This window comes from Lepidochelys kempii, chromosome 16, assembly GCF_965140265.1.
Source record: "Lepidochelys kempii isolate rLepKem1 chromosome 16, rLepKem1.hap2, whole genome shotgun sequence".
In the NCBI taxonomy this organism is placed as follows: Eukaryota; Metazoa; Chordata; order Testudines; family Cheloniidae; genus Lepidochelys; species Lepidochelys kempii.
In genome coordinates, this window is record NC_133271.1 from 5,432,056 (window position 1) to 5,458,321 (window position 26,266).

At 47.4% G+C, this 26,266-nt stretch overlaps 1 protein-coding gene across 13 annotated transcripts in view; it reads left to right on the top strand.

Moving 5' to 3' along the window:
• Positions 1-26,266, top strand: part of EXD3 (exonuclease 3'-5' domain containing 3) — a 616,706-nt gene that overhangs the window by 299,926 nt on the left and 290,514 nt on the right. The window contains exon 20 of one of the 13 annotated variants that reach the window (XM_073314583.1): positions 25,400-25,474. The exons of 11 other annotated variants lie outside the window; for them this stretch is intronic. In XM_073314583.1, the coding sequence (XP_073170684.1) occupies positions 25,400-25,456 (57 nt within the window). In that variant the 3' untranslated portion in view covers positions 25,457-25,474. Of the gene's footprint in view, positions 1-9,033; positions 9,554-25,399; positions 25,475-26,266 lie in introns of those variants that run through there. One more of the 13 variants, XM_073314586.1, reaches the window with a different exon arrangement.

The following is a 26,266-nucleotide window of genomic DNA, read 5'->3' on the forward strand; positions in this document are numbered from 1 at the left end:
TTGCTGAATTGTTTTATTGGTATGTTTCTGTTCCCTGATTACTTGAGAAGAACGGTTAGAACCAGGTTTCCAAAGCATATTTTCATATTTACAATCTCAAAATTCAATTTCTGGGAATATTCTCCAGAATTTTCTTAAAATTCATTGTGTGGGTACATTCCTTCCAGTAAACTAGTTTGTTAGAGATGGAAAGACATAAAAGGAGTGCAGACACAACTAGTGTGTCTTTGAACCCTAATCTTCTATGATTCTGTGAAAGTGAATTCATAAGTTTTTGTTTTAAAAAAAGGACATCTCTTTACAGTATTCATCCAGCTCCTCTCGTTCTGCAGATCATCACCATAATGGCAACCCAGTTGCCAGGATCCAACTCACACTGACCTATAACAGTGTTGTATGGGAGTTTTTACTAAGCTGGGAAAACAACCTTAGTTGTTAAGTAAGGTGACCAGGAGATTCTGTCTCTCTGTTCCTCTTTGGGTTTTCTATAGCACTAACTGCTACAGTATCTGAGTGCTGGATAGATGCTACATGGCATAATGTGCTTAATGTACTTGTTTTAATGCCCTCTTTATCTCAAAAGGCAAATTGCTAATCAAATACTTTTGATGGACAATCATCCATCAAAAGTACTTATGGACCACTAAGGTTCTTTCCCTGTATGTATGGACATATTGGGGACAAACACTGAGTTATCGGTAGGGAGGAGAGATGCTAAACATAGAATACTTAGCACTTGTAAAGTTTTTTATAGGAGACCTGCATGAAAATCCTTGTCTAGGTCGCTGGTAGACAGACATCTGAGTGTCCATGCTTATTCCCATTGGACAGTTGTCTATTTTACAATATCACTCCTCAGTTTAGCAGATTTGTTGGTCACTGCTCAAGAGGGACCCAGGAGTGGCACAAGAGTTTATGTTACAGGTCAAACTTGAAGTGGGAGAGAGATTTTGCCATCTAAGGAAAAACTGAGAAGGTCTTTATGGTTTAATTAAACTTACAGTCTTTGACTAGTTTCAGAGTAACAGCCGTGTTAGTCTGAATTCGCAAAAAGAAAAGGAGGACTTGTGGCACCTTAGAGACTAACCAATTTATTTGAGCATGAGCTTTCGTGAGCTACAGCTCACTTCATCGGATGCATAGTCTTTGACTAGTTTAGGATGGAGGCATTTTCTGCTTGTTTTGTGCCCAGTGGAAATACTCTGAAAGCATGACTTATAAGAATCATACATTTATACACCCATGGGAGACGGACGTCAGATACTGCGCCTGCCATCACCTCAGACTAATGGTTAATTTACTAACACATTGAGCTGGATTTTATCTTTTTACTGGAGAATTTCTGCATTTTTGTTTGTAAGTGACTTGTGCTAATTTGGCATCTCTTTCCAAGGCAGTTTTAATTTTTCTTTCAGCACAAACACTTAGCTACTACAATAATAGGAAAACCCTTGTGCTCCTTTGTTGGGGGAGGGGGGTGTTGGTGAAAGTAGCTCAAGTATTAGAAGGCTGAGTAGGGGCAGCTGTTGTCTTTGCTCAGGGGAGCTTCAGCATTTGTTGCATCTACTGAGGAAACACATGCTTAAAATCTACAGCAGTTAAACCCAGCTTCTAAACCAGCAGATCAAAAAGGGCCACAGGTTCACTTTCAGTTAGTTCAGTTCTTGTTAATAACTACAGCTTGCTCTGGCTATAGATCCATGGATGTGGGTGACACTTTCCCAGCCTCGAGGGACGTACAATCTAACACAGTATAGTCTCTAGTCTGGTCTCACAAAAAGAAGAGGAGGACTTCTGGCACCTTAGAGACTAACCAATTTAGTTGAGCATAAGCTTTCGTGAACTACAGCTCACTTCATTGGATGCATTCAGTGGAAAATACAGTGGGGAGATTTATATACACACAGAACATGAAAAAATGGGTATGATCATACACACTGTAAGGAGAGTGATCACTTAAGATGAGCTATTACCAGCAGGAGAGCGGGGGGGGGGGGAGGAAGGGAGGGGGAGAAAACCTTTTGCAGTGATAATCAAGGTGGGCCATTTCCAGCAGTTATCAAGAACGTCTGAGGAACAGTGGAGGGGGGAATAAACATGGGGAAATAGTTTTACTTTGTGTAATCACTCATCCACTCCCAGTCTCTATTCAAGCCTAAGTTAATTGTATCCAGTGTGCAAATTAATTCCAATTCAACAGTCTCTCATTGGAGTCTGTTTTTGAAGTCTTTTTGTTGTAATATTGCGACCTATAGGTCTGAAATCGAGTAACCAGAGAGATTGAAGTGTTCTCTGACTGGTTTTTGAATGTTATAATTCTTGACGTCTGATTTGTGTCCATTTTTTCTTTTACGGAGAGACTGTCCAGTTCGACCAATCTACATGGCAGAGGGGCATTGCTGGCACATGATGGCATATATCACATTGGTAGATGTGCAGGTGAACGAGCCTCTGATAGTGTGGCTGATGTGATTAGGCCCTATGATGGTGTCCCCTGAATAGATATGTGGACACAGTTGGCAATGGGCTTTGTTGCAAGGATTGGTTCCTGGGTTAGTGGTTCTATTGTGTGGTGTGTGGTTGCTGGTGAGTATTTGCTTCAGGTTGGGGGGCTGTCTGTAGACAAGGACTGGCCTGTCTCCCAAGATTTGTGAGAGCGATGGGTCGTCCTTCAGGATAGGTTGTAGATCCTTGATGATGCGTTGGAGAGGTTTTAGTTGGGGGCTGAAGGTGATGGTTAGTGGTGTTCTGTTATTTTCTCGGTTGGGCCTGAGAATTCAATTCATGGTGGAATTCCTCAAGGGCTTCTTTTCCATGGGTCCAGATGATGAAGATGTCATCAGTATAGCGCAAGTAGAGTAGGGGCATTAGGGGAAGAGAGCTGAGGAAGCGTTGTTCTAAGTCAGCCATAAAAATGTTGGCATACTGTGGGGCCATGCGGGTACTCAGGCCCTATGCTACGAGCACTCCCAGCTATCTTCGAGACACAACTGACTTCCTTAGGAAACTATAATCCATCGGTGATCTTTCTGAAAACACCATCCTAGCCACGATGGATGTAGAAGCCCTCTACACCAACATTCCACACAAAGATGGACTACAAGCCGTCAGGAACAGTATCCCCGATAATGTCACGGCAAACCTGCTGGCTGAACTTTTGTGACTTTGTCCTCACCCATAACTATTACACATTTGGGGATAATGTATACCTTCAAATCAGCGGCACTGCTATGGGTACCCGCATGGCCCCACAGTATGCCAACATTTTTATGGCTGACTTAGAACAACGCTTCCTCAGCTCTCGTCCCCTAATGCCCCTACTCTACTTGCGCTATTTTGATGACATCTTCATCATCTGGACCCATGGAAAAGAAGCCCTTGAGGAATTCCACCATAATTTCAACAATTTCCATCCCACCATCAACCTCAGCCTGGACCAGTCCACACAAGAGATCCACTTCCTGGACACTACTGTGCTAATAAGCGATGGTCACATAAACACCACCCTATACCAGAAACCTACTGACCGCTATTCCTACCTACATGCCTCCAGCTTTCACCCTGGCCACAGCACACGATCCATCGTCTACAGCCAAGCTCTACGATACAACCACATTTGTTCCAACCCCTCAGACAGAGAGAAACACCTACAAGATCTCTATCAAGCATTCTTACAACTACAATACCCACCTGCTGAAGTGAAGAAACAGATTGACAGAGCCAGAAGAGTACCCAGAAGTCACCTACTACAGGACAGGCCCAACCGAGAAAATAACAGAACACCACTAGCCATCACCTTCAGCCCCCAACTAAAACCTCTCCAATGCATCATCAAGGATCTACAACCTATCCTGAAGGACGACCCATCGCTCTCACAAATCTTGGGAGACAGGCCAGTCCTTGCCTACAGACAGCCCCCCAACCTGAAGCAAATACTCACCAGCAACCACATACCACACAACAGAACCACTAACCCAGGAACCTATCCTTGCAACAAAGCCCATTGCCAACTGTGTCCACATATCTATTCAGGGGACACCATCATAGGGCCTAATCACATCAGCCACACTATCAGAGGCTCGTTCACCTGCACATCTACCAATGTGTTATATGCCATCATGTGCCAGCAATGCCCCTCTGCCATGTACATTGGTCGAACTGGACAGTCTCTCCGTAAAAGAATAAATGGACACAAATCAGACGTCAAGAATTATAACATTCAAAAACCAGTCAGAGAACACTTCAATCTCTCTGGTCACTCGATTTCAGACCTATAGGTCGCAATATTACAACAAAAAGACTTCAAAAACAGACTCCAACGAGAGACTGTTGAATTGGAATTAATTTGCACACTGGATACAATTAATTTAGGCTTGAATAGAGACTGGGAGTGGTTGGGTCATTACACAAAGTAAAACTATTTCCCCATGTTTATTCCCACCCACCCCCCACCCTCCACTGTTCCTCAGACATTCTTGTTAACTGCTGGAAATGGCCCACCTTGATTATCACTACAAAAGGTTTTCTCCCCCTCCATCCCCCTGCTCTCCTGCTGGTATTAGCTCATCTTAAGTGATCACTCTCCTTACAGTGTGTATGATCATACCCATTTTTTCATGTTCTGTGTGTATATAAATCTCCCCACTGTATTTTCCACTGAATGCATCCAATGAAGTGAGATGTAGCTCACGAAAACTTATGCTCAAATAAAGTGGTTAGTCTCTAAGGTGCCAGAAGTCATCCTGTTGTTTTCGCGAATACAAACTAACACAGCTGCTACTCTGAAACCAGTCTGCTGAATTAGAAGATACTGCATAAGATAGTTGGGACAGGAGGCTGTAAGAGCATGGAGCTAAACAGGTTTCATCTCTACATCTGAACTGGGAATGATGCCCCCTCTAACTGTAACGGGGGTGAACTTCAGCATGTTCTGAGCAGGTTGTATAGCATGAATCCTAGTATCCTGGCATCTGCCTTTTCCCGGTAGGGGTTTAGCCAATGCATTTGGTCCTATACCATTGAGGTCAATGGGAATTTTGCCATTGACAAAAATAGGTGCAGGGCTGGACCCAACATGTTGGAACATCAAATACATAAAACCAGCCTGAGCCCTCCTAATGCCTTGTGTATGACTGAACCCAAGGAGCACACTAACATAATTGTGGTGTTTTGATGTTGCTTGTAATTATTAGAACTGGGAGCAATGGCTGTTGGGAGTCTGAAAGACCAGGAATCAGGAAGGAGGCAGGGGAGTTGAAGAGGCTGAGTGAGAGCTACTGAGGGTGCAGCAGCAGCTTGGTAAAGAGGTTTCCACTTTAAGGATAAAGTCCTGTTGAAGTTTGTTAGTACCTTGCCTGGTTGTTACAACAATAAGCTCAGGGGAGCATCTCTAGCCCAGAATGAGACACAACAGTGGGCCCAGAGATACATTCCTGCTTCTGCAGAATGGGGAAAGGACCTGCACCCCCACCAGAACACCAATTAGGGAGTTTCTAAGAACATAAGAATGTCTTCCAACAATGGCCAGTGCCAGGAGCTTCTGAGGGAATGAACAGAACAGGGCAATTATTGGGTGATCCATCCCATGTCATCCAGTCCCAGGAGCTTCTGAGGGAATGAACAGAACAGGGCAATTATTGGGTGATCCATCCCATGTCATCCAGTCCCAGCTTCTGGCCGTCAGAGGCTTAGGGGCACCCAGAACATGGGATGCATCCATGACCATCTTGGCTAATAGTCACTGATGGACCTATCCTCCATGAACTTATCTACTTCTTTTTTTAACCCAGTTATAATTTTGGCCTTCACAACATCCCCTGGCAATGAGTTCCACAGGCTGACTGTCCATTGTGTGAAGAAGTACTTTTTTTCTTTGTTTTAAACCTGTTGCCTATTAATTTCATTGGGTGACCATGGATTTATATAGTGGCATTATGATATGTACTGTCTTATTATGTATCTCTTTCCTAATGGTTCCTAACATTGTTAGCTTTTTTGTCTGCCACTTCACATGGAGCAGATGTTTTCAGAGAACTAGCCACAATGATTCCAAGATCTCTTTCTTGAACGGTTACGGCTAATTTAGAACCCATCATTTTGTGTTAGGGCTGTCAACCAATTAAAGAAATTAATTGCAATTAATCATGAGATTAAAAAATTAATCACGATTAATCGCAGTTTTGATCGCACTGTTAAACAATAATAGAATACCATTTGTTCTTTGAAATGTGTTGCTCATGTCCATTCCATTACCTGCCCTCCTACCCCTGTGTCAGAGTTACCGGCAAGAAGGAACCAAGAGAGCATAGGGTCGGCAGCGCTTTATATGCCAACACATGAGCGTGGCACTCAAGGGGGCACCATGACCGACCCTACGGATACCGCTATGGCAGAAATCTCCGACAAGTGTGCATGTGGGCACACACGTACGTAGAATGGAATGGACATGAGCAACACATCTCGAAGAACAAAGGTTACAAAAGGTGAGTAACATCCTTAATTTGGGGCAAATCCACAATACCTGGATTTCTGCCGCCTCGCCACATCTCCCCTTTGCAGAAGTGAGGTAAGCAGCTGGGCAGGACGGCAAACAGCTGGGGCCAAAAAGGTTCAAAATCCAGGACACCCTGGGAGAGAAACTTATAGATCCTTGGTCTTCTGTGTGGCAGGACCCTGCATCTGTGGGTCTCCCAGCCCCAACACCTGCTCTGAGGCATTTCCTTTTGTTGCTCTCAGCCCCCTTATTGAGTGTTTAAAAGCTGTAGAGGGGAATAGTCAATGGTCCTTATCATGTCTCGTAATTCTTATGGAGTTCAAGGGAAACATACTGCAAAGAGCAGCTTTCCCCTGACACAGCCAAGGGTACAGGGCTTCATCACAGCACTTGTGGCTAGGTGAAGGTGGAAGCATACTGCATAGCCGCCTTGCCTTCCTTGCATTCTTCCCCTGTCTCCATGAGATTGGCCCTTTCAGCTCCCCTCCATCCTGGCTGTTCGTGCTGGTGGGGAACGTGTGGCCCATAAGTACTATCGGCTCTCTTATAGCATGCCTTAAAAATAAATAAAGGCCCACCATGGTAATACTACAGTACAGCGACAAAGTACAGGTGCCTGTTGTGGTGATGAAGCCCTGCGTTGGCGTGCCCAGGTCTGGGCATGGCATGCAGAGGTGCCTGCACGCTCACCCTTGCTTTCTTTGCTTTGCATCAGTGCTGGTGTTGTAAGTTTGGGGGAAGAAGGGGTGTGTCTACATTTTTGTGGGTGTGCCCATTCCTCCTCCCTGTGAAAATTTCTTCCCAAGGGTCTGTTCTAAACTCAGAAGAAGCAGGAAGTGTAGAGCGGAGGCTCTGAATCCAGCCTAATGTCCTTGCTGTAACACCTAGCCATGGAGTGTTGGTTGCTGTTTGACACAGCCCCAGCCTGCCCTTGGGCCAGACAGCCCACCCTCTGAATTTCCCTGAACATCTCAGCTGCACCTTTGGAGTCCAAATAAATTGGTTAGTCTCTAAGCCCTGGTCTACACTAGGACTTTAGGTCGAATTTAGCAACGTTAAATCGATTTAAACCTGCACCCGTCCACACAGTGAAGCCCTTTATTTCGACTTAAAGGGCTCTTAAAATCGATTTCCTTACTCCACCCCTGACAAGTGGATTAGCGCTTAAATCGACGTTCCCGGCTCGAATTTGGGGTACTGTGGACACAATTCGATGGTATTGGCCTCCGGGAGCTATCCCAGAGTGCTCCATTCTGACCGCTCTGGACAGCACTCTCAACTCAGATGCACTGGCCAGGTAGACAGGAAAAGAACTGCAAACTTTTGAATCTCATTTCCTGTTTGGCCAGCGTGGCAAGCTGCAGGTGACCATGCAGAGCTCATCAGCACAGGTGACCATGATGGAGTCCCAGAATCGCAAAAGAGCTCCAGCATGGACCGAACGGGAGGTACGGGATCTGATCGCTGTTTGGGGAGAGGAATCCGTGCTATCAGAACTCCGTTCCAGTTTTCGAAATGCCAAAACCTTTGTCAAAATCTCCCAGGGCATGAAGGACAGAGGCCATAACAGGGACCCGAAGCAGTGCCGCGTGAAACTGAAGGAGCTGAGGCAAGCCTACCAGAAAACCAGAGAGGCGAACAGCCGCTCTGGGTCAGAGCCCCAAACATGCCGCTTCTATGATGAGCTGCATGCCATTTTAGGGGGTTCAGCCACCACTACCCCAGCCGTGTTCTTTGACTCCTTCAATGGAGATGGAGGCAATACAGAAGCAGGTTTTGGGGACGAAGAAGATGAGGAGGAGGAGGAGGTTGTAGATAGCTCACAGCAAGCAAGCGGAGAAACCGGTTTTCCCGACAGCCAGGAACTGTTTCTCACCCTAGACCTGGAGCCAGTACCCCCCGAACCCACCCAAGGCTGCCTCCTGGACCCAGCAGGCGGAGAAGGGACCTCTGGTGAGTGTACCTTTTAAAATGCTATACATGGTTTAAAAGCAAGCATGTGAAAGGATTACTTTGCCCTGGCATTTGCGGTTCTCCTAGATGTAGTCCTAAAGCCTTTGCAAAAGGTTTCTGGGGAGGGCAGCCTTATTTCGTCCTTCATGGTAGGACACTTTACCACTCCAGGCCAGTAACACGTACTCGGGAATCACTGTAGAACAAAGCATTGCAGTGTATGTTTGCTGGCATTCAACCAAAATCCGTTCTTTATCTCTCTGTGTTATCCTCAGGAGAGTGAGATATAATTCATGGTCACCTGGTTGAAATAGAGTGCTTTTCTTCAGGGACACTCAGAGGTGCCCGTTCCTGCTGTGCTGTTTGCCTGTGGCTGAACAGAAATGTTCCCCGCTGTTAGCCACAGGGAGGGGGGAAGGTTGAGGGGGTAGTCACGCGGTGGGAGGAGGCAAAATGCGACCTTGTAACGAAAGCACATGTGCTATGTATGTAATGTTAACAGCAAGGTTTACCCTGAAAGAGTGTAGCGACTGTTTTATAAAATGTGTCTTTTTAAATACCGCTGTCCCTTTTTTTTTCTCCACCAGCTGCATGTGTTTCAATGATCACAGGATCTTCTCCTTCCCAGAGGCTAGTGAAGCTTAGAAAGAAAAAAAAACGCACTCGCGATGAAATGTTCTCCGAGCTCATGCTGTCCTCCCACACTGACAGAGCACAGAGGAATGCGTGGAGGCAAATAATGTCAGAGTGCAGGAAAGCACAAAATGACCGGGAGGGGAGGTGGAGGGCTGAAGAGAGTAAGTGGCGGGCTGAAGACAGGGCTGAAGCTCAAATGTGGCGGCAGCGTGATGAGAGGAGGCAGGATTCAATGCTGAGGCTGCTGCAGGACCAAACCAGAATGCTCCAGTGTATGGTTGAGCTGCAGCAAAGGCAGCTGGAGCACAGACTGCCACTGCTGCCCCTCTGGAACCAACTGCCCTCCTCCCCAAGTTCCATAGCCTCCACACCCAGACGCCCAAGAACGCGGTGGGGGGGCCTCCGGCCAACCAGCCACTCCACCACAGAGGATTGCCCCAAAAAAAGAAGGCTGTCATTCAATAAATTTTAAAGTTGTAAACTTTTAAAGTGCTGTGCTTAAAGTGCTGTGTGGCATTTTCCTTCCCTCCTCCACCACCCCTCCTGGGATACCTTGGTAGTCATCTCCCTATTTGTGTGATGAATGAATAACGAATGCATGACTGTGAAGCAGCAATGACTTTATTGCCTCTGCAAGCGGTGATTAAAGGGAGGAGGGGAGGGTGGTTAGCTTACAGGGAAGTAGAGTGAACCAAGGGGCGGGGGGTTTCATCAAGGAGAAACAAACAGAACTTTCACACCGTAGCCTGGCCAGTCATGAAACTGGTTTTCAAAGCTTCTCTGATGCGTACCGCGCCCTCCTGTGCTCTTCTAACCGCCCTGGTGTCTGGCTGCGCGTAACCAGCAGCTAGGCGATTTGCCTCAGCCTCCCACCCCGCCATAAACGTCTCCCCCTTACTCTCACAGATATTGTGGAGCACACAGCAAGCAGTAATAACAGTGGGAATATTGGTTTCGCTGAGGTCTAAGCGAGTCAGTAAACTGCGCCAACGCGCCTTTAAACGTCCAAAAGCACATTCTACCACCATTCTGCACTTGCTCAGCCTGTAGTTGAACAGCTCCTGACTACTGTCCAGGCTGCCTGTGTACGGCTTCATGAGCCATGGCATTAAGGGGTAGGCTGGGTCCCCAAGGATACATATAGGCATTTCAACATCCCCAACAGTTATTTTCTGGTCTGGGAATAAAGTCCCTTCCTGCAGCTTTTGAAACAGACCAGAGTTCCTGAAGATGCGAGCATCATGCACCTTTCCCGGCCATCCCACGTTGATGTTGGTAAAACGTCCCTTGTGATCCACCAGAGCTTGCAGCACTATCGAAAAGTCCCCCTTGCGGTTTATGTACTCGGCGGCTTGGTGCTCCGGTGCCAAGATAGGGATATGGGTTCCGTCTATAGCCCCACCACAGTTAGGGAATCCCATTGCAGCAAAGCCATCCACTATGACCTGCACATTTCCCAGGGTCACTACCCTTGATATCAGCAGATCTTTGATTGCGTGAGCTACTTGCATAACAGCAGCCCCCACAGTAGATTTGCCCACTCCAAATTGATTCCCAACTGACCGGTAGCTGTCTGGCGTTGCAAGCTTCCACAGGGCTATCGCCACTCGCTTCTCAACTGTGAGGGCTGCTCTCATCCTGGTATTCATGCGCTTCAGGGCAGGGGAAAGCAAGTCACAAAGTTCCATGAAAGTGCCCTTACGCATGCGAAAGTTTCGCAGCCACTGGGAATCGTCCCAGACCTGCAACACTATACGGTCCCACCAGTCTGTGCTTGTTTCCCGAGCCCAGAATCGGCGTTCCACAGCATGAACCTGCCCCATTAGCACCATGATGCATGCATTGTCAGGGCCCATGCTTTCAGAGAAATCTGTGTCCATGTCCTGATCACTCACGGGACCGCGCTGACGTCGCCTCCTCGCCCGGTATCGCGTTGCCATGTTCTGGTGCTGCATATACTGCTGGATAATGCGTGTGGTGGTTGATGTGCTCCTAATTGCCAAAATGAGCTCAGCGGCCTCCATGCTTGCCTTGGTATGGCGTCCGCACAGAAAAAAGGCGCGGAACGATTGTCTGCCGTTGCTCTGACGGAGGGAGGGGCGACTGACGACACGGCTTACAGGGTTGGCTTCAGGGAGCTAAAATCAACAAAGGGTGTGCCTGTACATCAAGGAGTATTTCAGGCAGGACTGCACGGAGGGTTCCAATAAGAAATGGTGCACCTTAAGTTATCGTTGTTATTGGAACAAGGAGGTTAGCCTGGCCTCTGATTGATACATGGCTAGATTTACCTTGCTGCACCTTCTCTGTGAGTGACTGCAGTGTGATCTAGACAGGGGAGGAGGAAAAAGAGTACAAAACAAATCTGGTCTATTTCTTGTTCTGACCCACTCCATCTATCTTTTACATCTTTGGCTGGCAGCAGACGGTGCAGAAGGACTGCATGCCATCCACATCTCATGGCTGCTTGGCAGAAGATGGTACAGTACGACTGCTAGCCATCTTCATCTCTTGCCTGCCTGGCATAAGATGGTACAATACAACTGCTAGCAATCCTCATCTCTTGCCTGCCTGGCAGAAGATGGTACAGTACGACTGCTAGCAGTCCGTATCGCCTGCCCGCTCAGCATAAGACGGTTCAATAGGACTGCAGGACTAAAGAGAATGACCTGGTCAAGTCACTCCAAATTTAGTCCCTGCGCCCATGTCTGCCCAGGCGCTCCCAGCCGACGTGGCCAGGAGCACCTCGGACACGACGAGGACGACTACCAATCGTATTGCACCGTCTGCTGCCAGAAGGCAATGGGTTGCTGCTACTGTGCAGCAAAGCCGTACCGCGTCTGCCAGCACCCAGGAGACATAGGGTGACGGTTACCTGAGCTGGCTCCATGCTTGCCGTGGTATGGTGTCTGCACAGGTAACTCATGAAAAAAGGCGCGAAACGATTGTCTGCCCTTGCTTTCACGGAGGGAGGGAGGGAACGGGGGCCTGATGACACGTACCCAGAACCACCCGCGACAATGTTTTAGCCCCATCAGAGTGCTCCATTGTGAGTGCTCTGGACAGCACTCTCAGATGCCCGATTGTTTGCCATTGCTCTGACGCTGGGAGGGGCACTTACAGGGTTGGCTTCAGGGAGCTAAAATCAACAAAGGGGGTGGCTTTACATCAAGGAGTATTTCAGGCAGGACTTTACGGAGGGTTCCAATAAGAAATGGTGCACCTAAGTTATTGTCGTTATTGGAACAAGACGGTTAGCCTGGCCTCTGATTGATACATGGCTAGATTTACCTCGCTGCACCTTCTCTGTAAGTGACTGCAGTGTGATCTAGAAGAATGAGTCCCCTAGACAGGGGAGGGGGGGAAGCAAATCTGGTCTATTTCTTGTTTTGATCCACTCCATCTATCTTTTACATCTTTGGCTGGCAGCAGACGGTGCAGAAGGACTGCATGCCATCCACATCTCATGGCTGCTCGGCAGAAGATGGTACAGTACGACTGCTAGCAGTCCGTATCGCCTGCCCGCTCACCATAAGACGGTTCAATAGGACTGACTGCAGGACTAAAGAGAATGACCTGCTCAAGTCACTCCAAATTTAGTCCCTGCGCCCATGTCTGCCCAGGCGCTCCTGATCGACCTCACAGAGGCGACCAGGAGCACCTCAGACATGACGATGACGGCTACCAGTCGTACTGTACCGTCTGCTGCCACAAGGCAAGGGGTTGCTGCTACTGTGTAGCAATGCCGTACCGCGTCTGCCAGCACCCAGGAGACATAGGGTGACGGTTACCTGAGCGGGCTCCATGCTTGCCGTGGTATGGCGTCTGCACAGGTAACTCAGGAAAAAAGGCGCGAAATGATTGTCTGCCCTTGCTTTCACGGGGGGAGGGAGGGAACGGGGGCCTGACGATATGTACCCAGAACCACCCGCGACAATGTTTTAGCCCCATCAGGCATTGGGATCTCAACCCAGAATTCCAATGGGCAGCGGAGACTGCGGGAACTGTGGGATAGCTACCCACAGTGCAACGCTCCGGAAGTCGACGCTTGCCTCGGTACTGTGGAAGTGCTCCGCCGAGTTAATGCACTTAATGCACTTAGAGCATTTTCTGTGGGGACACACACACTCGAATATATAAAACCGATTTCTAAAAAACCAACTTCTATAAATTCGACCTAATTTCGTAGTGTAGACATACCCTAAGGTGCCACAAGTCCTCCTTTTCTTCTTGCGAATACAGACTAACACGGCTGTTCCTCTGAAAACAGTTATTAATCAGTGACCCCTTAAAAAAATTCTACTGGGCATTTTGTTTTCAGTGCCTGGCTTGGGGATGTAAGTGTTTCGGTGGTTGCTGCTTGCTTTCAGAGGTTGTGGGGAAGGGCTTGTAGAAAGGATTTCCCAAGAAGAAAGCCTCCTTCCATCCCCAGTGCATCTTTGTGTAGCCCTCCTCTGTCGCTTGTTTCCCATGGCAAGAAGTGTCTAGTTCAGAAAGCATCAGCCCCGTGCCCTTTGATCTTTTCTTTCTCTAGAGAAAAAGATTAAAAAGAGACAAGAAGTTAAGGATTTGCAAGGGGGCCTGGAACATGAATAGCTAATTTGACGGTGGTGGTCATCCCCTCCCCCCGCATCATTCTTCCTGTGTGATCAGAGAGACAGTGGGGTGTGGGAAGGGCACCAGGGAGGCCTATTGGTGCATCACCAGGAGGGTTGGGGGAGAAAATGGGGGCAGGGGCGTGAGGGCTATAGTGGTGAGCCCTTCTAAAGGAACAATGACTCCAAGCTTCTCCATTGTTAGGCGGCCTTTTACAGAGAGTGCCATGAATACAGGTAATAAATTATTTTGCCATTGAGAGAGCTATCCAAACCTGACTTCACCCTGCCCTAAACTAGGCCGTGGTATGCCTGAGTCCTATCAGTTGCATAGCAATGAATTTGTTTTCATCTGGATAGTTAATCTCCAATTCACTTGGCAGTTTATCTTACCCCTGGAAAAGAGAATAATGCAGCTCTATTGTGCTGAAGTCCATCTGTAATCATTAGCTAGGAAAGCACTTCTTTTCTGTGCACACCAGAGATGAGGAGGATGGTTATAAGATATCATGCTTCTGAACCACATAGTTATTGGTTCGAGGCTTTCACCACGGCTTTGCTTAGTCTTTGATTTGGGGGAATTTATCATTTGCTTCCTCAGAGTCTGCAAACGCCGTCTAACAATATCCCTTCTGAAGGTTGAGTCATTAAATATTGGCACAAGAGGTTAGAACCTTGCTTAATATGTTCCCGATATAATTAGCAAATACAGAGTGATTTAGCTAGTGCACGATAACATTAGAATAAATGGGAGTGCAAAATGTTGAAATGGGGCAGCAACGGGGAGAGGAGGATTAATGCTGCATGAGAAGTGTGGGTCAGGATAACAGAAGGCGTGACCCATTTCAGGAGGTGAGCCAGAGCAGAATGTTCTACTTCTAACAGGAGGGTGGGTGAGGAAAGAATGACCAGGGGTGCAGAGGACAGAGTTAAGGATGAGAATTCTTTGAATTATACTTTAAATCCCGACTTTAATTCCCATGATCAGTGTATGTCTATGTCTGATTTGGGTTGTGCATAAGCCAAGGAAAGCCACTCTGGCTGCAGTGTCCTTCTGCTTTTACGTGGAGTGGATAAAAATTTTAGAAAGTCCTCCTGGCTTTTTGTTTCCTCCAACACCAACATGAACAAATCGTGTCTGGACGACTTAGTTCTGTCAGCCCCAAGCATTCAGAATTAATGAGTCAGGCACAGACAATCAGGAGATTGGCATAAAAAATCAGGAGATTTTAAAAATAATGTTTTTGAGCCTTTAGAGATCATATTGTCAAGCTATTATCCAGAACCACAAAGGCTAGAAACTGGCTGTTTTTTAAATGAAAGCTGAGAGTATCATATAAGCACATTACTTTAGGAGCTGGAACTTTAAGAAAAACACCAAATATTGTGAGACTTGCATTATAGTCACAAGAGTTGAGGCTCTCTGATTACATCTCTCACTGCCATAGTCCGGCAGGCCTGCAGCGTGAAGGTCATGTGAAGGCTCATTCTGTTCAGGGCAGAGCAGCTTTCGCTCCCAGCTTCAGATCTATCTCAGTCAAGGACTTTTGTAAAGTACCCACATAGTCTTCTCTACAGTGGTGGCCTGAGCAGTGGGAGAGGGCTGCCCCAACTACAAGCCTCTTGGACAGTGGGCTCTGGCCAATTTGGGAGCTGCAGCAGAAATCTGCCACAGGGCGGCGAAAGCCTGGAGCCCTGGCAAAAGCCACGGGGTGGGCAGGGGAAACCCTAGCACCCCGACCCCTATCCCTGGCAGAAGCGCAGGGCGGCAGAGGAAGCCCCAGAGCCTGGACCCCCCACTGCAGCCCCAGGACTGGAGGACCTCTCGCTCCCTACTGGGGCCTCACGGCTGGAGGAGCTCTCACTCCCCTCTGTGGCCTCAAGGCCATGGTAGGGGGACAGAGCTTCTCCGATCTTGGCACTGCAGTGGTGGGGGGCAGAAAGGAGCAAACAGAAGGTGAGGCCTCAGTATGGGGGCGGAATGGGGCAGGACCATGAGTGAAACGGGGGCTGGGCTGCAGGGGAAAGGGGTAGAAATAGGGGTGGGGCCGCAGGGGAAGGGGCAGAACAGTGTGGGGTTGTGGGTGGAACAGGGGTGGGGCTGCAGGTGGAAGGGGTGAAACGGGCAGGGCTGCAGGCCAAAGGGGCGGAATGGGAGCAGGACCGAAGATGGAAGGGGAGGAATGGCAGTGGGTCTGTAGACTGAAGGGTGGGGAGGGGCCACGGTTCTGGTGACGGGCCCCCCAACTTGTTCTGGCCCAAGGCCCTAGGAGACCTTAATCTGCTTCTGCTGTTGGAGATCATATTTTCGGTTGCTTATAATTTGCCAGACTTCAGTCATTTGGGTGGAAATTTTCTATTCCAAGGGTGTGCTTTAGTTCAATTTTCAGTAACGTTTCAACCAAATCAGGTCAACTGTTTCCAAGAACAGAGGCTAGGGAATAATATGTTGTTTTCCAGTATTTAAAAATAAAAAGTGTGACCTTTTGTTTGAGAAGTTCTAGTACCCCCAGGCTTTGGAGCAGGACTTGATATTTGATAGGTGCTGTGCATTTTGCTGTTTCTGTGAAAATCTGCCCTACTTTGGGACTCTGACAGGGATCCAGAGGGGGAGATTAAGGCTATTGGTTGGTCAAAGAGAGTGGGATGGGGTGAGAAGCCTGAAAAGAGGAACAAGATAGGGAAGGTGTTACCTAGGGAGGTGGTAGAATCTCCTTCCTTAGAGGTTTTTAAGGTCAGGCTTGACAAAGCCCTGGCCGGGATGATTTAACTGGGAATTGGTCCTGCTTCGAGCAGGGGGTTGGACTAGATGACCTTCTGGGGTCCCTTCCAACCCTGATATTCTATGATTCTATGATTCTAAGGTGAATGAGACTGGGGGCCATGTGTAGGGAAGAGACAGGAGTGGGACAGGGATAGGTTGGCAGCAACAAGGCAGAAGGGGTTAAGCTTCTGGGGAACAAGCTGAAGCAGGAATCCAAGATTCCTGAGTGTCATAATTCCTCTGCTGTCAGCAAATGCTTGTGAAACCTCCTGGCAAAGTGTGTATCTCATCCCCTTGTGTTGCTGGTCCACATAGAGGATGACAAACTATTACTGCTCTAAATTATTCCATTAAATCAATGGCAGCGGTCTGTGCAGTGGATCTACAGGGTCCAGCCCTGCTGATGACCCATGTGGATGTCAGAGTGATGCCACATGATGGAATTTCTGGGGTTTTTTTCCCTTTAAAAAAAAATTTAGGAAATTATACACAAAAAAACACATTCAAAGAAAATTATTCATTATGTAATTAAAGACTGTCATAATGCATATGCACAAGGGGGTTGAAATATGGTTGTACGGGTAACCTTCATTCTGGCATTTCCTAACTCCTGCATGTTTGACTTTGCAATTGTAATAATGTTTTCAGTGTAGTTTTGTGTGTGTAATTTCTCTAGATAGCTTCTGAGCATGAGAGCTATAGGCAACTTCTTTTGGTGGAATGAGTGTTGGGCTGGCAGAGCTGCTCTGCGTGTCAATATGCACATTGCCAGAGCAGTTTAATACAGTATTTAACATGCTGAATGATGTCTGAGATACCAGCTTCTTCTGACAGAATGTACCTTCTGTTCTTCTCAGTGTCTCCTAGCCATCCCCGCCCGCAAAAATGTTCAGCAATTGGCTAAGGTGACACCCTGCCCTGGAACAGCTGACTGTGAATAAATAACCTGTCCCTAACCCCATGGTGTTTAAGTGGATCGCTCTTGTCCACAGTCTATTACTTCAGGTTTCTTCCCATTTCAGGGCCTGGCCCAGTGGTCACAGTCCCTTGTTATTCACCTTCTCTTTCCAGTAGGAGGTGGCCTGATAATTTAGCTGCTAGTTGATTGTTTCTTTGAGGCCTGTGAAAGCAGCAGCATAAACCAGTTGAGAGTATCCTTTCCACTTTTAAATACCCTGGGGCGTTCACCCTTAGTGGCCCGTCTCATTGACCATCCATAAAAGGTGGGAGCCCAAAATGCCACTGACAATGCAAAGTGAGGGCAGGTTGCAGAGGACGGGAATGCCCTCTGCGTACAGCACTGTGCACTCTATCAGGAACTGTGGGTCTTGAACCCAGGTCCCTAGGACTCTTAAGAGCTAGGAAGCCCCAATCTGACACGCAGTGGTGTGCTAACAGTTCCTAGGGCGGAAGCTGAATCCCAACAGAGGACTTCGGTCCTGGAACCTGATTGGCAGAATCCTGAGAGTCCTTAGTGGTCCACAGCTTATATATAAACCCATCACAGGAACAAGAAGCTGCTCATACAGCTGGGATTCACTCTGTTCTGAACTGTGTGCTTCCCACTCCCGTGGCTTGGCTTCCTGGCATCCCAACCCAGCTTGACTCCTGGCGTCTGACTTGTGGTTCTGATCTCCAGTTTGTCTCCTGCCTCTGACCCCCTGACTCTGCTTACCGATTTGTGGTTCTGCTCTCAAGTTTGTCTCCTGCTTCTGATCTCCCAGTATCCTGACCCAGCCAACTCTTGATTCCCATCCCATGACGGTGGGCCCCAGTTCTGATGACTGGGTCCAGCTGCCCCTGACCCAGCTGTGACACACTCACACCACACTGCTTTGAAAAGCAAACCACAGGGTTGCCACTGCTGGCCTTGTGTCAGTGTCAAACTTACCAGGTAACCAGCATCCTGGCTTCCAGTTCAGGGAGCAAATCATAGAATCATAGGACTGGAAGGGACCTCGAGAGGTCATTTAGTCCAGTGGTTTTCAAACTGTGGGTCACAACCCAGTACTGGATATCGGAATGGAAGGCACTGGTTCGCGGCGGCTCTGGTAAGCACCGCTGACTGGGACGTTAAAAGTCCTGTCGGCGGTGCTGCCCAGTTAAGGCAGGCTAGTTCCTACCTGTTCTAACACCGCGCTGTGCCCCGGAAGCGACCAGCAGCAGGTCTGGCTATTAGGCGGGGGGCATGGGGCTTCGCATGCTGCCCCTGCCCTGAGCCCTGCTCAAACCCAGAGCCCCCTCCTGCATCCCAAACCCCTCATCCCCGGCCCCACCCCAGAGCCTACACCCCCACCCCAGAGCCCTGGCCCCTCCTGCACCCCCAATCCTCTGCCCCAGCCCTGAGCCCCTCCCACACCCCAAACCCTTCATCCCCAGCGCCATTGGTCACAGACATCAACAATTTTCTTCAGAAAAAAAGTCTGAAAGCCACTGATCTAGTCCAGTCCCTTGCACTCAGTATTATCAAGTTACCTTAATTAAAACGAAAAACCCTACAGCACAGAGGACTGTGAAATACTACTTGGGTTTAGCTGAGGTTTGGAAGAAGAGAAGTTAGAGTCGCTGAATGAAATCCTGCCATGGCCCCCCTACTGTTAGGATTATTTTAAATTTGGTGTGGCTGTTGGCTAGGCTGGGATTTTACTGGCATCAGTAATAAGGAGCACTTTCCCATGGCTGGTGTTCCCCGGGCTAAGTGGTAATGCAAGTAACAGCTGTAGCTCAGTCAAGGTTGAGTAATGCTTTTATCCCGTCACCATTCCAAGACACAGGTCCCCCTCTGCCCTCAGGACCAAGGTCAGAGTTCACTAACAAGTGTCATGGGGATTGGAGCAATCTCCTTGCAGCCGGCTCTGGAATGTCATTCACCCATCTCTGCCATTTGACCGGGGGTGATTCGAGAAGTTGCCACTGCCACTCTTGGGCTTCTGCTCCCAAAGAGTTAGAGGCAAACAAACAAAACCTCCCAAGAAATAATAATATGGGGGAGGAGGGGAGAAGCAGAGCGGATTTATTAAAGGGAGAGGAAACAAACATCATGAATTGGATCCTGTTTGTTAAAGATACAGGGTAGATGAGAAGCAGTGGTATGGGTCCAAAGGGTGGCCCTGCTAGACTTCCCATCAAGCAGCTTGTGATCCTCATCATCGCTTATGATTATTCACATTCAGAGAAATGCCAGTGTTTTGTAGGTTGTTATTATTATCTCTGTACTGACTGCATGGTGAGGGACTTTCATCCCTCTATGTGCTATTCACTGATGCCAGCTCTGCATGTATGCACTAGTACAGGGGTGGGCAAACTACGGCCCGGGGACCACATCTGGCCCTCCAGAAGTTTTAATCTGACCCTCAAGCTCCAGCTGGGGATGGGGGTCTGGAGCTTGCCCTACTCCAGCGCTCCAGCCGGGGAGCAGGGTCGGGGACTTGCCCCGCTCTGTGCAGCTCCTGGAAGCAGCAGCATGTCCCCCCTCCAGCTCCTACATGTAGGGTCAGCCAGGGAGTTCCGTGCGCTGCCCCAAGCGCCGCCCCCACAGCTCCCATTGGTTGGGACCTGTGTCCAATGGGAGCTGCAGGGGCAGTGCTTGCAGATGGGTGAGTGCACAGAGCTGCCTGGCCACGCCTCTGCACAGGAGCTGGAGGCGGGACATGCCGCTGCTTCTGGGAGCTGCTTGAGGTAATCGCCGCCCAGAGCCTGCACCCCTGACCCCCTCCTGCGCCCCAACCCCCTGCCCCAGCTCTGATCCCCCTCCCACCCTCTGAACCCCTCAGTCCCAGCCTGGAGCACCCTCCTGCACCCCCAACCCCTCATCCCCAGCCCCACCCTGAGCCTGCACCCCCCCAGCCAGAGCCCTCATGCCCTCCTGCACCCCAACCCCCAATTTCGTGAACATTCATTGCCCGCCATACAATTTCCATACCCTAATGTGGCCCTCGGGCCAAGAAGTTTGCCCACCCCTGCACTAGTAGGAGTTTGGGAACATAGAATTGCCAAACCATGTCACTCCAATGAGCCATGACGTCCAGCAGCCTGCCTCCAACATCACCAGTAGCAAGTGCTCCAAAGGAAGGTTCACAACAGCCCCCTAAGAGAAAATGATGTGGAATAGAAGGTAATTTCTTCCTTGCTCCTGCCAGTTCTCATAGACTTTAAGGTCAGAAGGGACCGTTATGATCATCTAGTCTGACCTCCTGCACAACGCAGGCCACAGAATCTCACCCACCCACTCCTGCAATAAACCTCTCACCTATGTCTGAGCTATGGAAGTCCTCAAATCATGATTTAAAGACTTCAAGGTACAGAGAATCCTCCAGCAAGTGACCCGTGCCCACGCTGCAGGGGAAGGTGAAAAACCCCCAGGGCTTCTGCCAATCTGCCCTGGAGGAAAATTCCTTCCCGACCCCAAATATGGTGATCAGCTGAACCCTAAGCATGTGGGCAAGACTCACCAGCCGGATACCCAGGAAAGAATTATTTGTAGTAACTCAGATCCCACCCCATCTAACCTCCCATCACAGGTCATTGGGCCTGTTTACCACAAATAGTCAAAGATCAATTAACCATGTTATCCCATCATACCATCTCCTCCACAAATTTACCACGCTTAATCTTGAAGCCAGATATGTCTTTTGCCCCCATTGCTTCCCTTGGAAGGCTATTCCAGAACTTCACTCCTCTGATGGTTAGAAACCTTCGTCTAATTTCAAGTCTAAACTTCCTGGTGGCCAGTTTATATCCATTTGTTCTTGTGTCCATATTGGTACTGAGCTTAAATAATTCCTCTCCCTCCCTGGTATTTATCCCTCTGATATATTTATAGAGAGCAATCATATCTCCCCTCAGCCTTCTTTTGGTTAGGCTAAACAAGCCAAGCTCCTTGAGTCTCCTTTCATAAGACAGGTTTTCCATTCTTCGGATCATCTAGTAGTCCTTCTCTGTACCTGTTCCAGTTTGAATTCATCCTTCTTAAACATGGGAGACCAGAACTGCACACAGTATTCCAGGTGAGGTCTCACCAGTGCCTTGTATAACAGTACTAACACCTCCTTATCTTTACTGGAAATACCTCGCCTGATGCATCCCAAGACTGCATTAGCTTTTTTCACAGCCATTTCACATTGGCAGCTCATAGTCATCCTGTGGTCAACCAATACTCCAAGGTCCTTCTCCTCCTCCATTACTTCAAATTGATGCGTCCCCAGCTCATAACTGAAATTCTTGTTATTAATCCCTAAATGCATGACCTTACACTTCTCACTATTACATTTCATCCTATTCCTATTACTCCAGTTTATAAGGTCATCCAGATCCTCCTGTATGACGTCCCGGTCCTTCTCTGTATTGGCAATACCTCCCAGCTTCGTGTCATCTGCAAACTTTATTAGCACATTCCCACTTTTTGTACCAAGGTCAGTAATAAAAAGATTAAATAAGATTGGTCTCTAAACCGATCCCTGAGGAACTCCACTGGTAACCTCCCTCCAGTCTGACAGTTCACCTTTCAGTAGGACCCACTGTAGTCTCCCCTTTAACCAGTTCCTTATCCACCTTTCAATTTTCATATTAATCCCCATCTTTTCCAATTTAACTAATAATTTCCCATGTGACACTGTATCAGATGCCTTACTGAAATCGAGGTAAATTAGACCCACTGCATTTCCTTTGTCTACAAAATCTGTTACTTTCTCAAAGAAGGAGATCAGGTTGGTTTGGCACGATCTACCTTTTGTAAAGCCATATTGTATTTTTCCCAATTACCATTGACCTCAATGTCATCAACTACTTTCCCCTTCAAAATTTTTTCCAAGACCTTGCATACTACAGATGTCAAGCTAACAGGCCTGTAGTTACCCGGATCACTTTTTTTTCCTTTCTTAAAAATAGGAACTGTGTTAGCAATTCTCCAATCATACAGTACAACCCCTGAGTTTACAGATTCATTAAGAATTCTTGCTAACGGGCTTGCAATTTCATGTGCCAGTTCCTTTAATATTCTCAGATGGAGATTATCTGGGCCCCCCAATTTAGTTCCATTAAGCTGTTTGAGTTTTGCTTCTACCTCAGATATGGCCATATCTACCTCCATACCCTCATTCCCATTTGTCATGGTACCATTATCCCTAAACTTCTCATTAGCCTCATTAAAGACCGAGGCAAAGTATTTGTTTAGATATTGGGCCATGACTAGATTATCCTTAACCTCCACTCCATCCTCCCTGTTTAGCAGTCCCTCCTCTTCTTTCCTTTTTTTCTTCTTATTTATATGGCTATAGAACCTTTTACTATTGGTTTTAATTCCCTTTGCCAGGTTCAACTCTACTTGACTTTTAGCCTTTCTCATTTTATCCCTACATGTTCTCAATAAGGTAGCTTTCCTTGCTGATCCCTCCCATCTTCCACTCCCTGAATGCTTTCGGCTTTTTCTTAATCACCTCTCTGAGATGGTTGCTCATCCAGCTTGGTCTACAACTCCTGCCTATGAATTTTTTCCCCTTTCTTGGAATGCAGGCTTCCGATAGCTTCTGCAACATTGACTTGAAGTACTTCCAGGCCTCCTCCGCCTTTAGATCCACAAGTGCTTCAGTCCAGTCCACTTCCCTAACTAATTTCCTTAATTTTTGAAAGTCAGCCCTTTTGAAATCAAAAACCCTAGTTGCAGATTTATTTTTGTTTATCCTTCCGTTCAGTTTGAATTGAATTAGGTCATGATCAGTTGAACCAAGGTTGTCCCCTACAACCATTTCTTCTATGAGGTCCTCACTACTCACCAAAACCAAATCTAAAATGGCATCCCCTCTTGTTGGCTTAGCAACTACTTGGTGAAGGAATCCATCAGCTATCACTTCCAGGAAAATCTGAACCCTATTATTATTCCTAGCACTTGTCCTCCAGTCTATATCTGGGAAGTTAAAGTCTCCCATGATCACACAATTCCCATTAGTATTTACTTCATTAAAAACATTAAAGAGGTCTCTATCCATATCCAGATTGGATCCTGGAGATCTATAGCCCACCCCAAGCACTATCCCAGGGGAGGGTCTAGTAGCTTTCTTCCCAAATGCAATTTTTGCCCAGACAGACTCTGTCATATCCATTCCATCGCTTCTTATTTCTTTACATTCTACCTCATCATTGATATACAATGCGACTCCACCACCTTTGCCTTTATTTCTGTCTTTCCTAAACAGCACAGACCCTTCAATCCCTGTAGCCCAGTCCTGACGACTATTCCGCCCTGTTTCCGTTCTCCCTAGAATACCTGGTTTCCCTTCCTGCACCAGTAGCTCTAGTTCCTCCATTTTGTTACCTCGGCTCCTCGCACTGGGGTACAAACATCTTCATTTTTGCTGTTTGGCCTCACTCACTTTCTTCACCCAATTAGGCCCGGTCATTCTACCGCCAGTATCACCTATTAGACTGGGATCCACGCTGCCCTATCTCCTTATGTCCATTCTCCTACCCAGAGCTGTATCCTTTCTTACTTCATTTTCTTCCCTCTCAATGTTAAAATCTGGCCTGGAGATTACCTGGACATCTCCCAACCATCTGCTGATTGGCTTCTGCATAAGGGCTTAAAAGTGGAGCAGACTTTGCTTGTTGGCTCCTAGGGCTGCATCTGTACTCAGATGTTTCTGAAAACTCCACTGTGGAGGAAGCCCTGGAGCAGCCCAAGTAAATGGGTGGCAGGGGCAGGAGGGGGCTATTTGGTTAAACCAAACTGTCAAAGGGGACATAAACAGAGATGGGATACTCCTGATCAGGACAATGTGGAGGGTCAAATGTGGGTTTAGAAAAATCCCATGAAATAACACTTTGGGGTTTATTTTTTTCAGGCTAAAACTCTCGTTTTCAAATTGAAGATGGGGGTTGTGCAGGGGGAGGGGCAGGTTTCAGGTTTTGAAGTTAATAATTTCTCCAGGTTCAGTTTTTACTAAAATGAGTTGACAAGCATTGTCACATCAGTGCCTCAGCAAGGGCCCTGAGCTCAGTGGTAGTTCTGAGGTTTTACTCCATGGGAGCGGATTCAAACCCCAAGCAGATTTTGTCACCTCGCTTTCTTCAAGGTCTTCACTAATTATTAACAGTGTTTACACACAGCTTGGGGGCAGTTGGGGGCTGGCAGCTCCTTATGGGCAAAAGCAACAGAAACATCCTTAGGCACTTATGTTTTTGTCAGTGGCAGCAGGCTCTCCAGTTGTAGAACCAGTGCCATGTGCACTCTGGCTGATGGCCACCACTGGTAAGTTGAGCCATCGGCCTGCTAGTTGGCCATTGGTGATGCAGCAGCATCAGGGAAGATGGCATCCAGCCACACAGGGAAAACTTTCACTATCAGGGAGAGATTAATATTGATATGTGGATTCAGGCGATATATCTCTTAATTTTTTTTAAAAAAGGGGAAAGGGACAAATCCTTCATTAACATACCAATTAATAACCTCACTCTGCAAGATGCTAAACACCATCAGTTCCCAGTGATTTCACTGGGAGTTGGGTGCTCAACACTTTTTGGGATTGGGCCTTCAAATTGTAAACTCCTCAGAACAGAGACTGTGATTAGCACCAAGCCATTACGTAGAAAGGAGATGTTGCTTCTGGTTGAGCAAGGTTACAGGGCTGAACCCAGGGTACACAGCAAATCCGGCTGTGAAGTATAATATGGAAACTAAATTCTGCTGTTATCACTGTGCTAACTTGATTGTTGCCTTCTGTCTGATAGCTTTGTATTCTGTACCTCTGTAACTATGTCAAATTTATGGTGTGCCTTTTTGCATAAAGACAGTAGTCCCCATTTACTAGTGTAACCATCTCTACTGAAGAGTCCAAGTAGAAGTTATCATTTATGCAGAACAGTGGCGTAACTATTCCCAGTTGTTACACATTTTCATTGTGATGCTGGGAGCTGCTAGTCAGTGAGAGTGCTGTTTTGTCTCAAGTAATTTGTTCCTTCTTGCAGAGTATAGATGCTGGGTCACAATTCCTTTACCTTTGCTGGACTCTCATTGCTGTATGAGCCAAGTATCAGTTCTGCTTCCTGCTGCAGTGGGATTAATGTGATGTCACCTGAGCCAACAAGCTATGAGAAGTACGTGAGTTATTCACATACAGAATGAGCCCAGCTCTCCAAGGCTCTGTGGCTTGATTTCCAAGGCTGTGCTAAAAGCTTCCAAAACATTCCCTTTCCTACATTATGGGGAGCAAGGGTATGGTTTCTATAGGAATCATCCACTAGGATTGACCATCATTCCTTCCTTTTACAGTCGATCATTAAGTTACTTTATATAGACAGTATCAGAGGGGGAGCCGTGTTAGTCTGGATCTGTAAAAGCGGCAAAGAGTCCTGTGGCACCTTATAGACTAACAGACGTATTGGAGCATAAGCTTTCTAGGGTGACTACCCACTTTGTCGGATGCAAGTGACATAGACAAAAGCACTATTAATTATATATGCAGGAGGCATCTTATAGAAGATCGACCCTTTCACACAGAATAAAACGTGAAGAGGCCTATTTTGTATTCACGTATTCAGTTCAAAAGAATTTCTCTGAGATGGTTTATTTTTCGCTTTTTGTGTTCAATCAGCATCCACTATTAGTGGTTCCAGCTTTGCACCTGAGGTCAAAGGGTGACTGAACTCTTGCCAGCGTGGCTCAGACAGTGTGGAATTTGCTCTGCTTGGAGCATCCAGGCACTTTAAAAAATAAAGTGGTTTTAGTTATTGTTAATTAGTTGTTTCTTGCTAGCTCAGCTTTCTAATTACATTTACTTTTCACTGCATTGCGCACTCATTTCACTGGTTTCTTCCTGTGCTTGTTTTCATTGC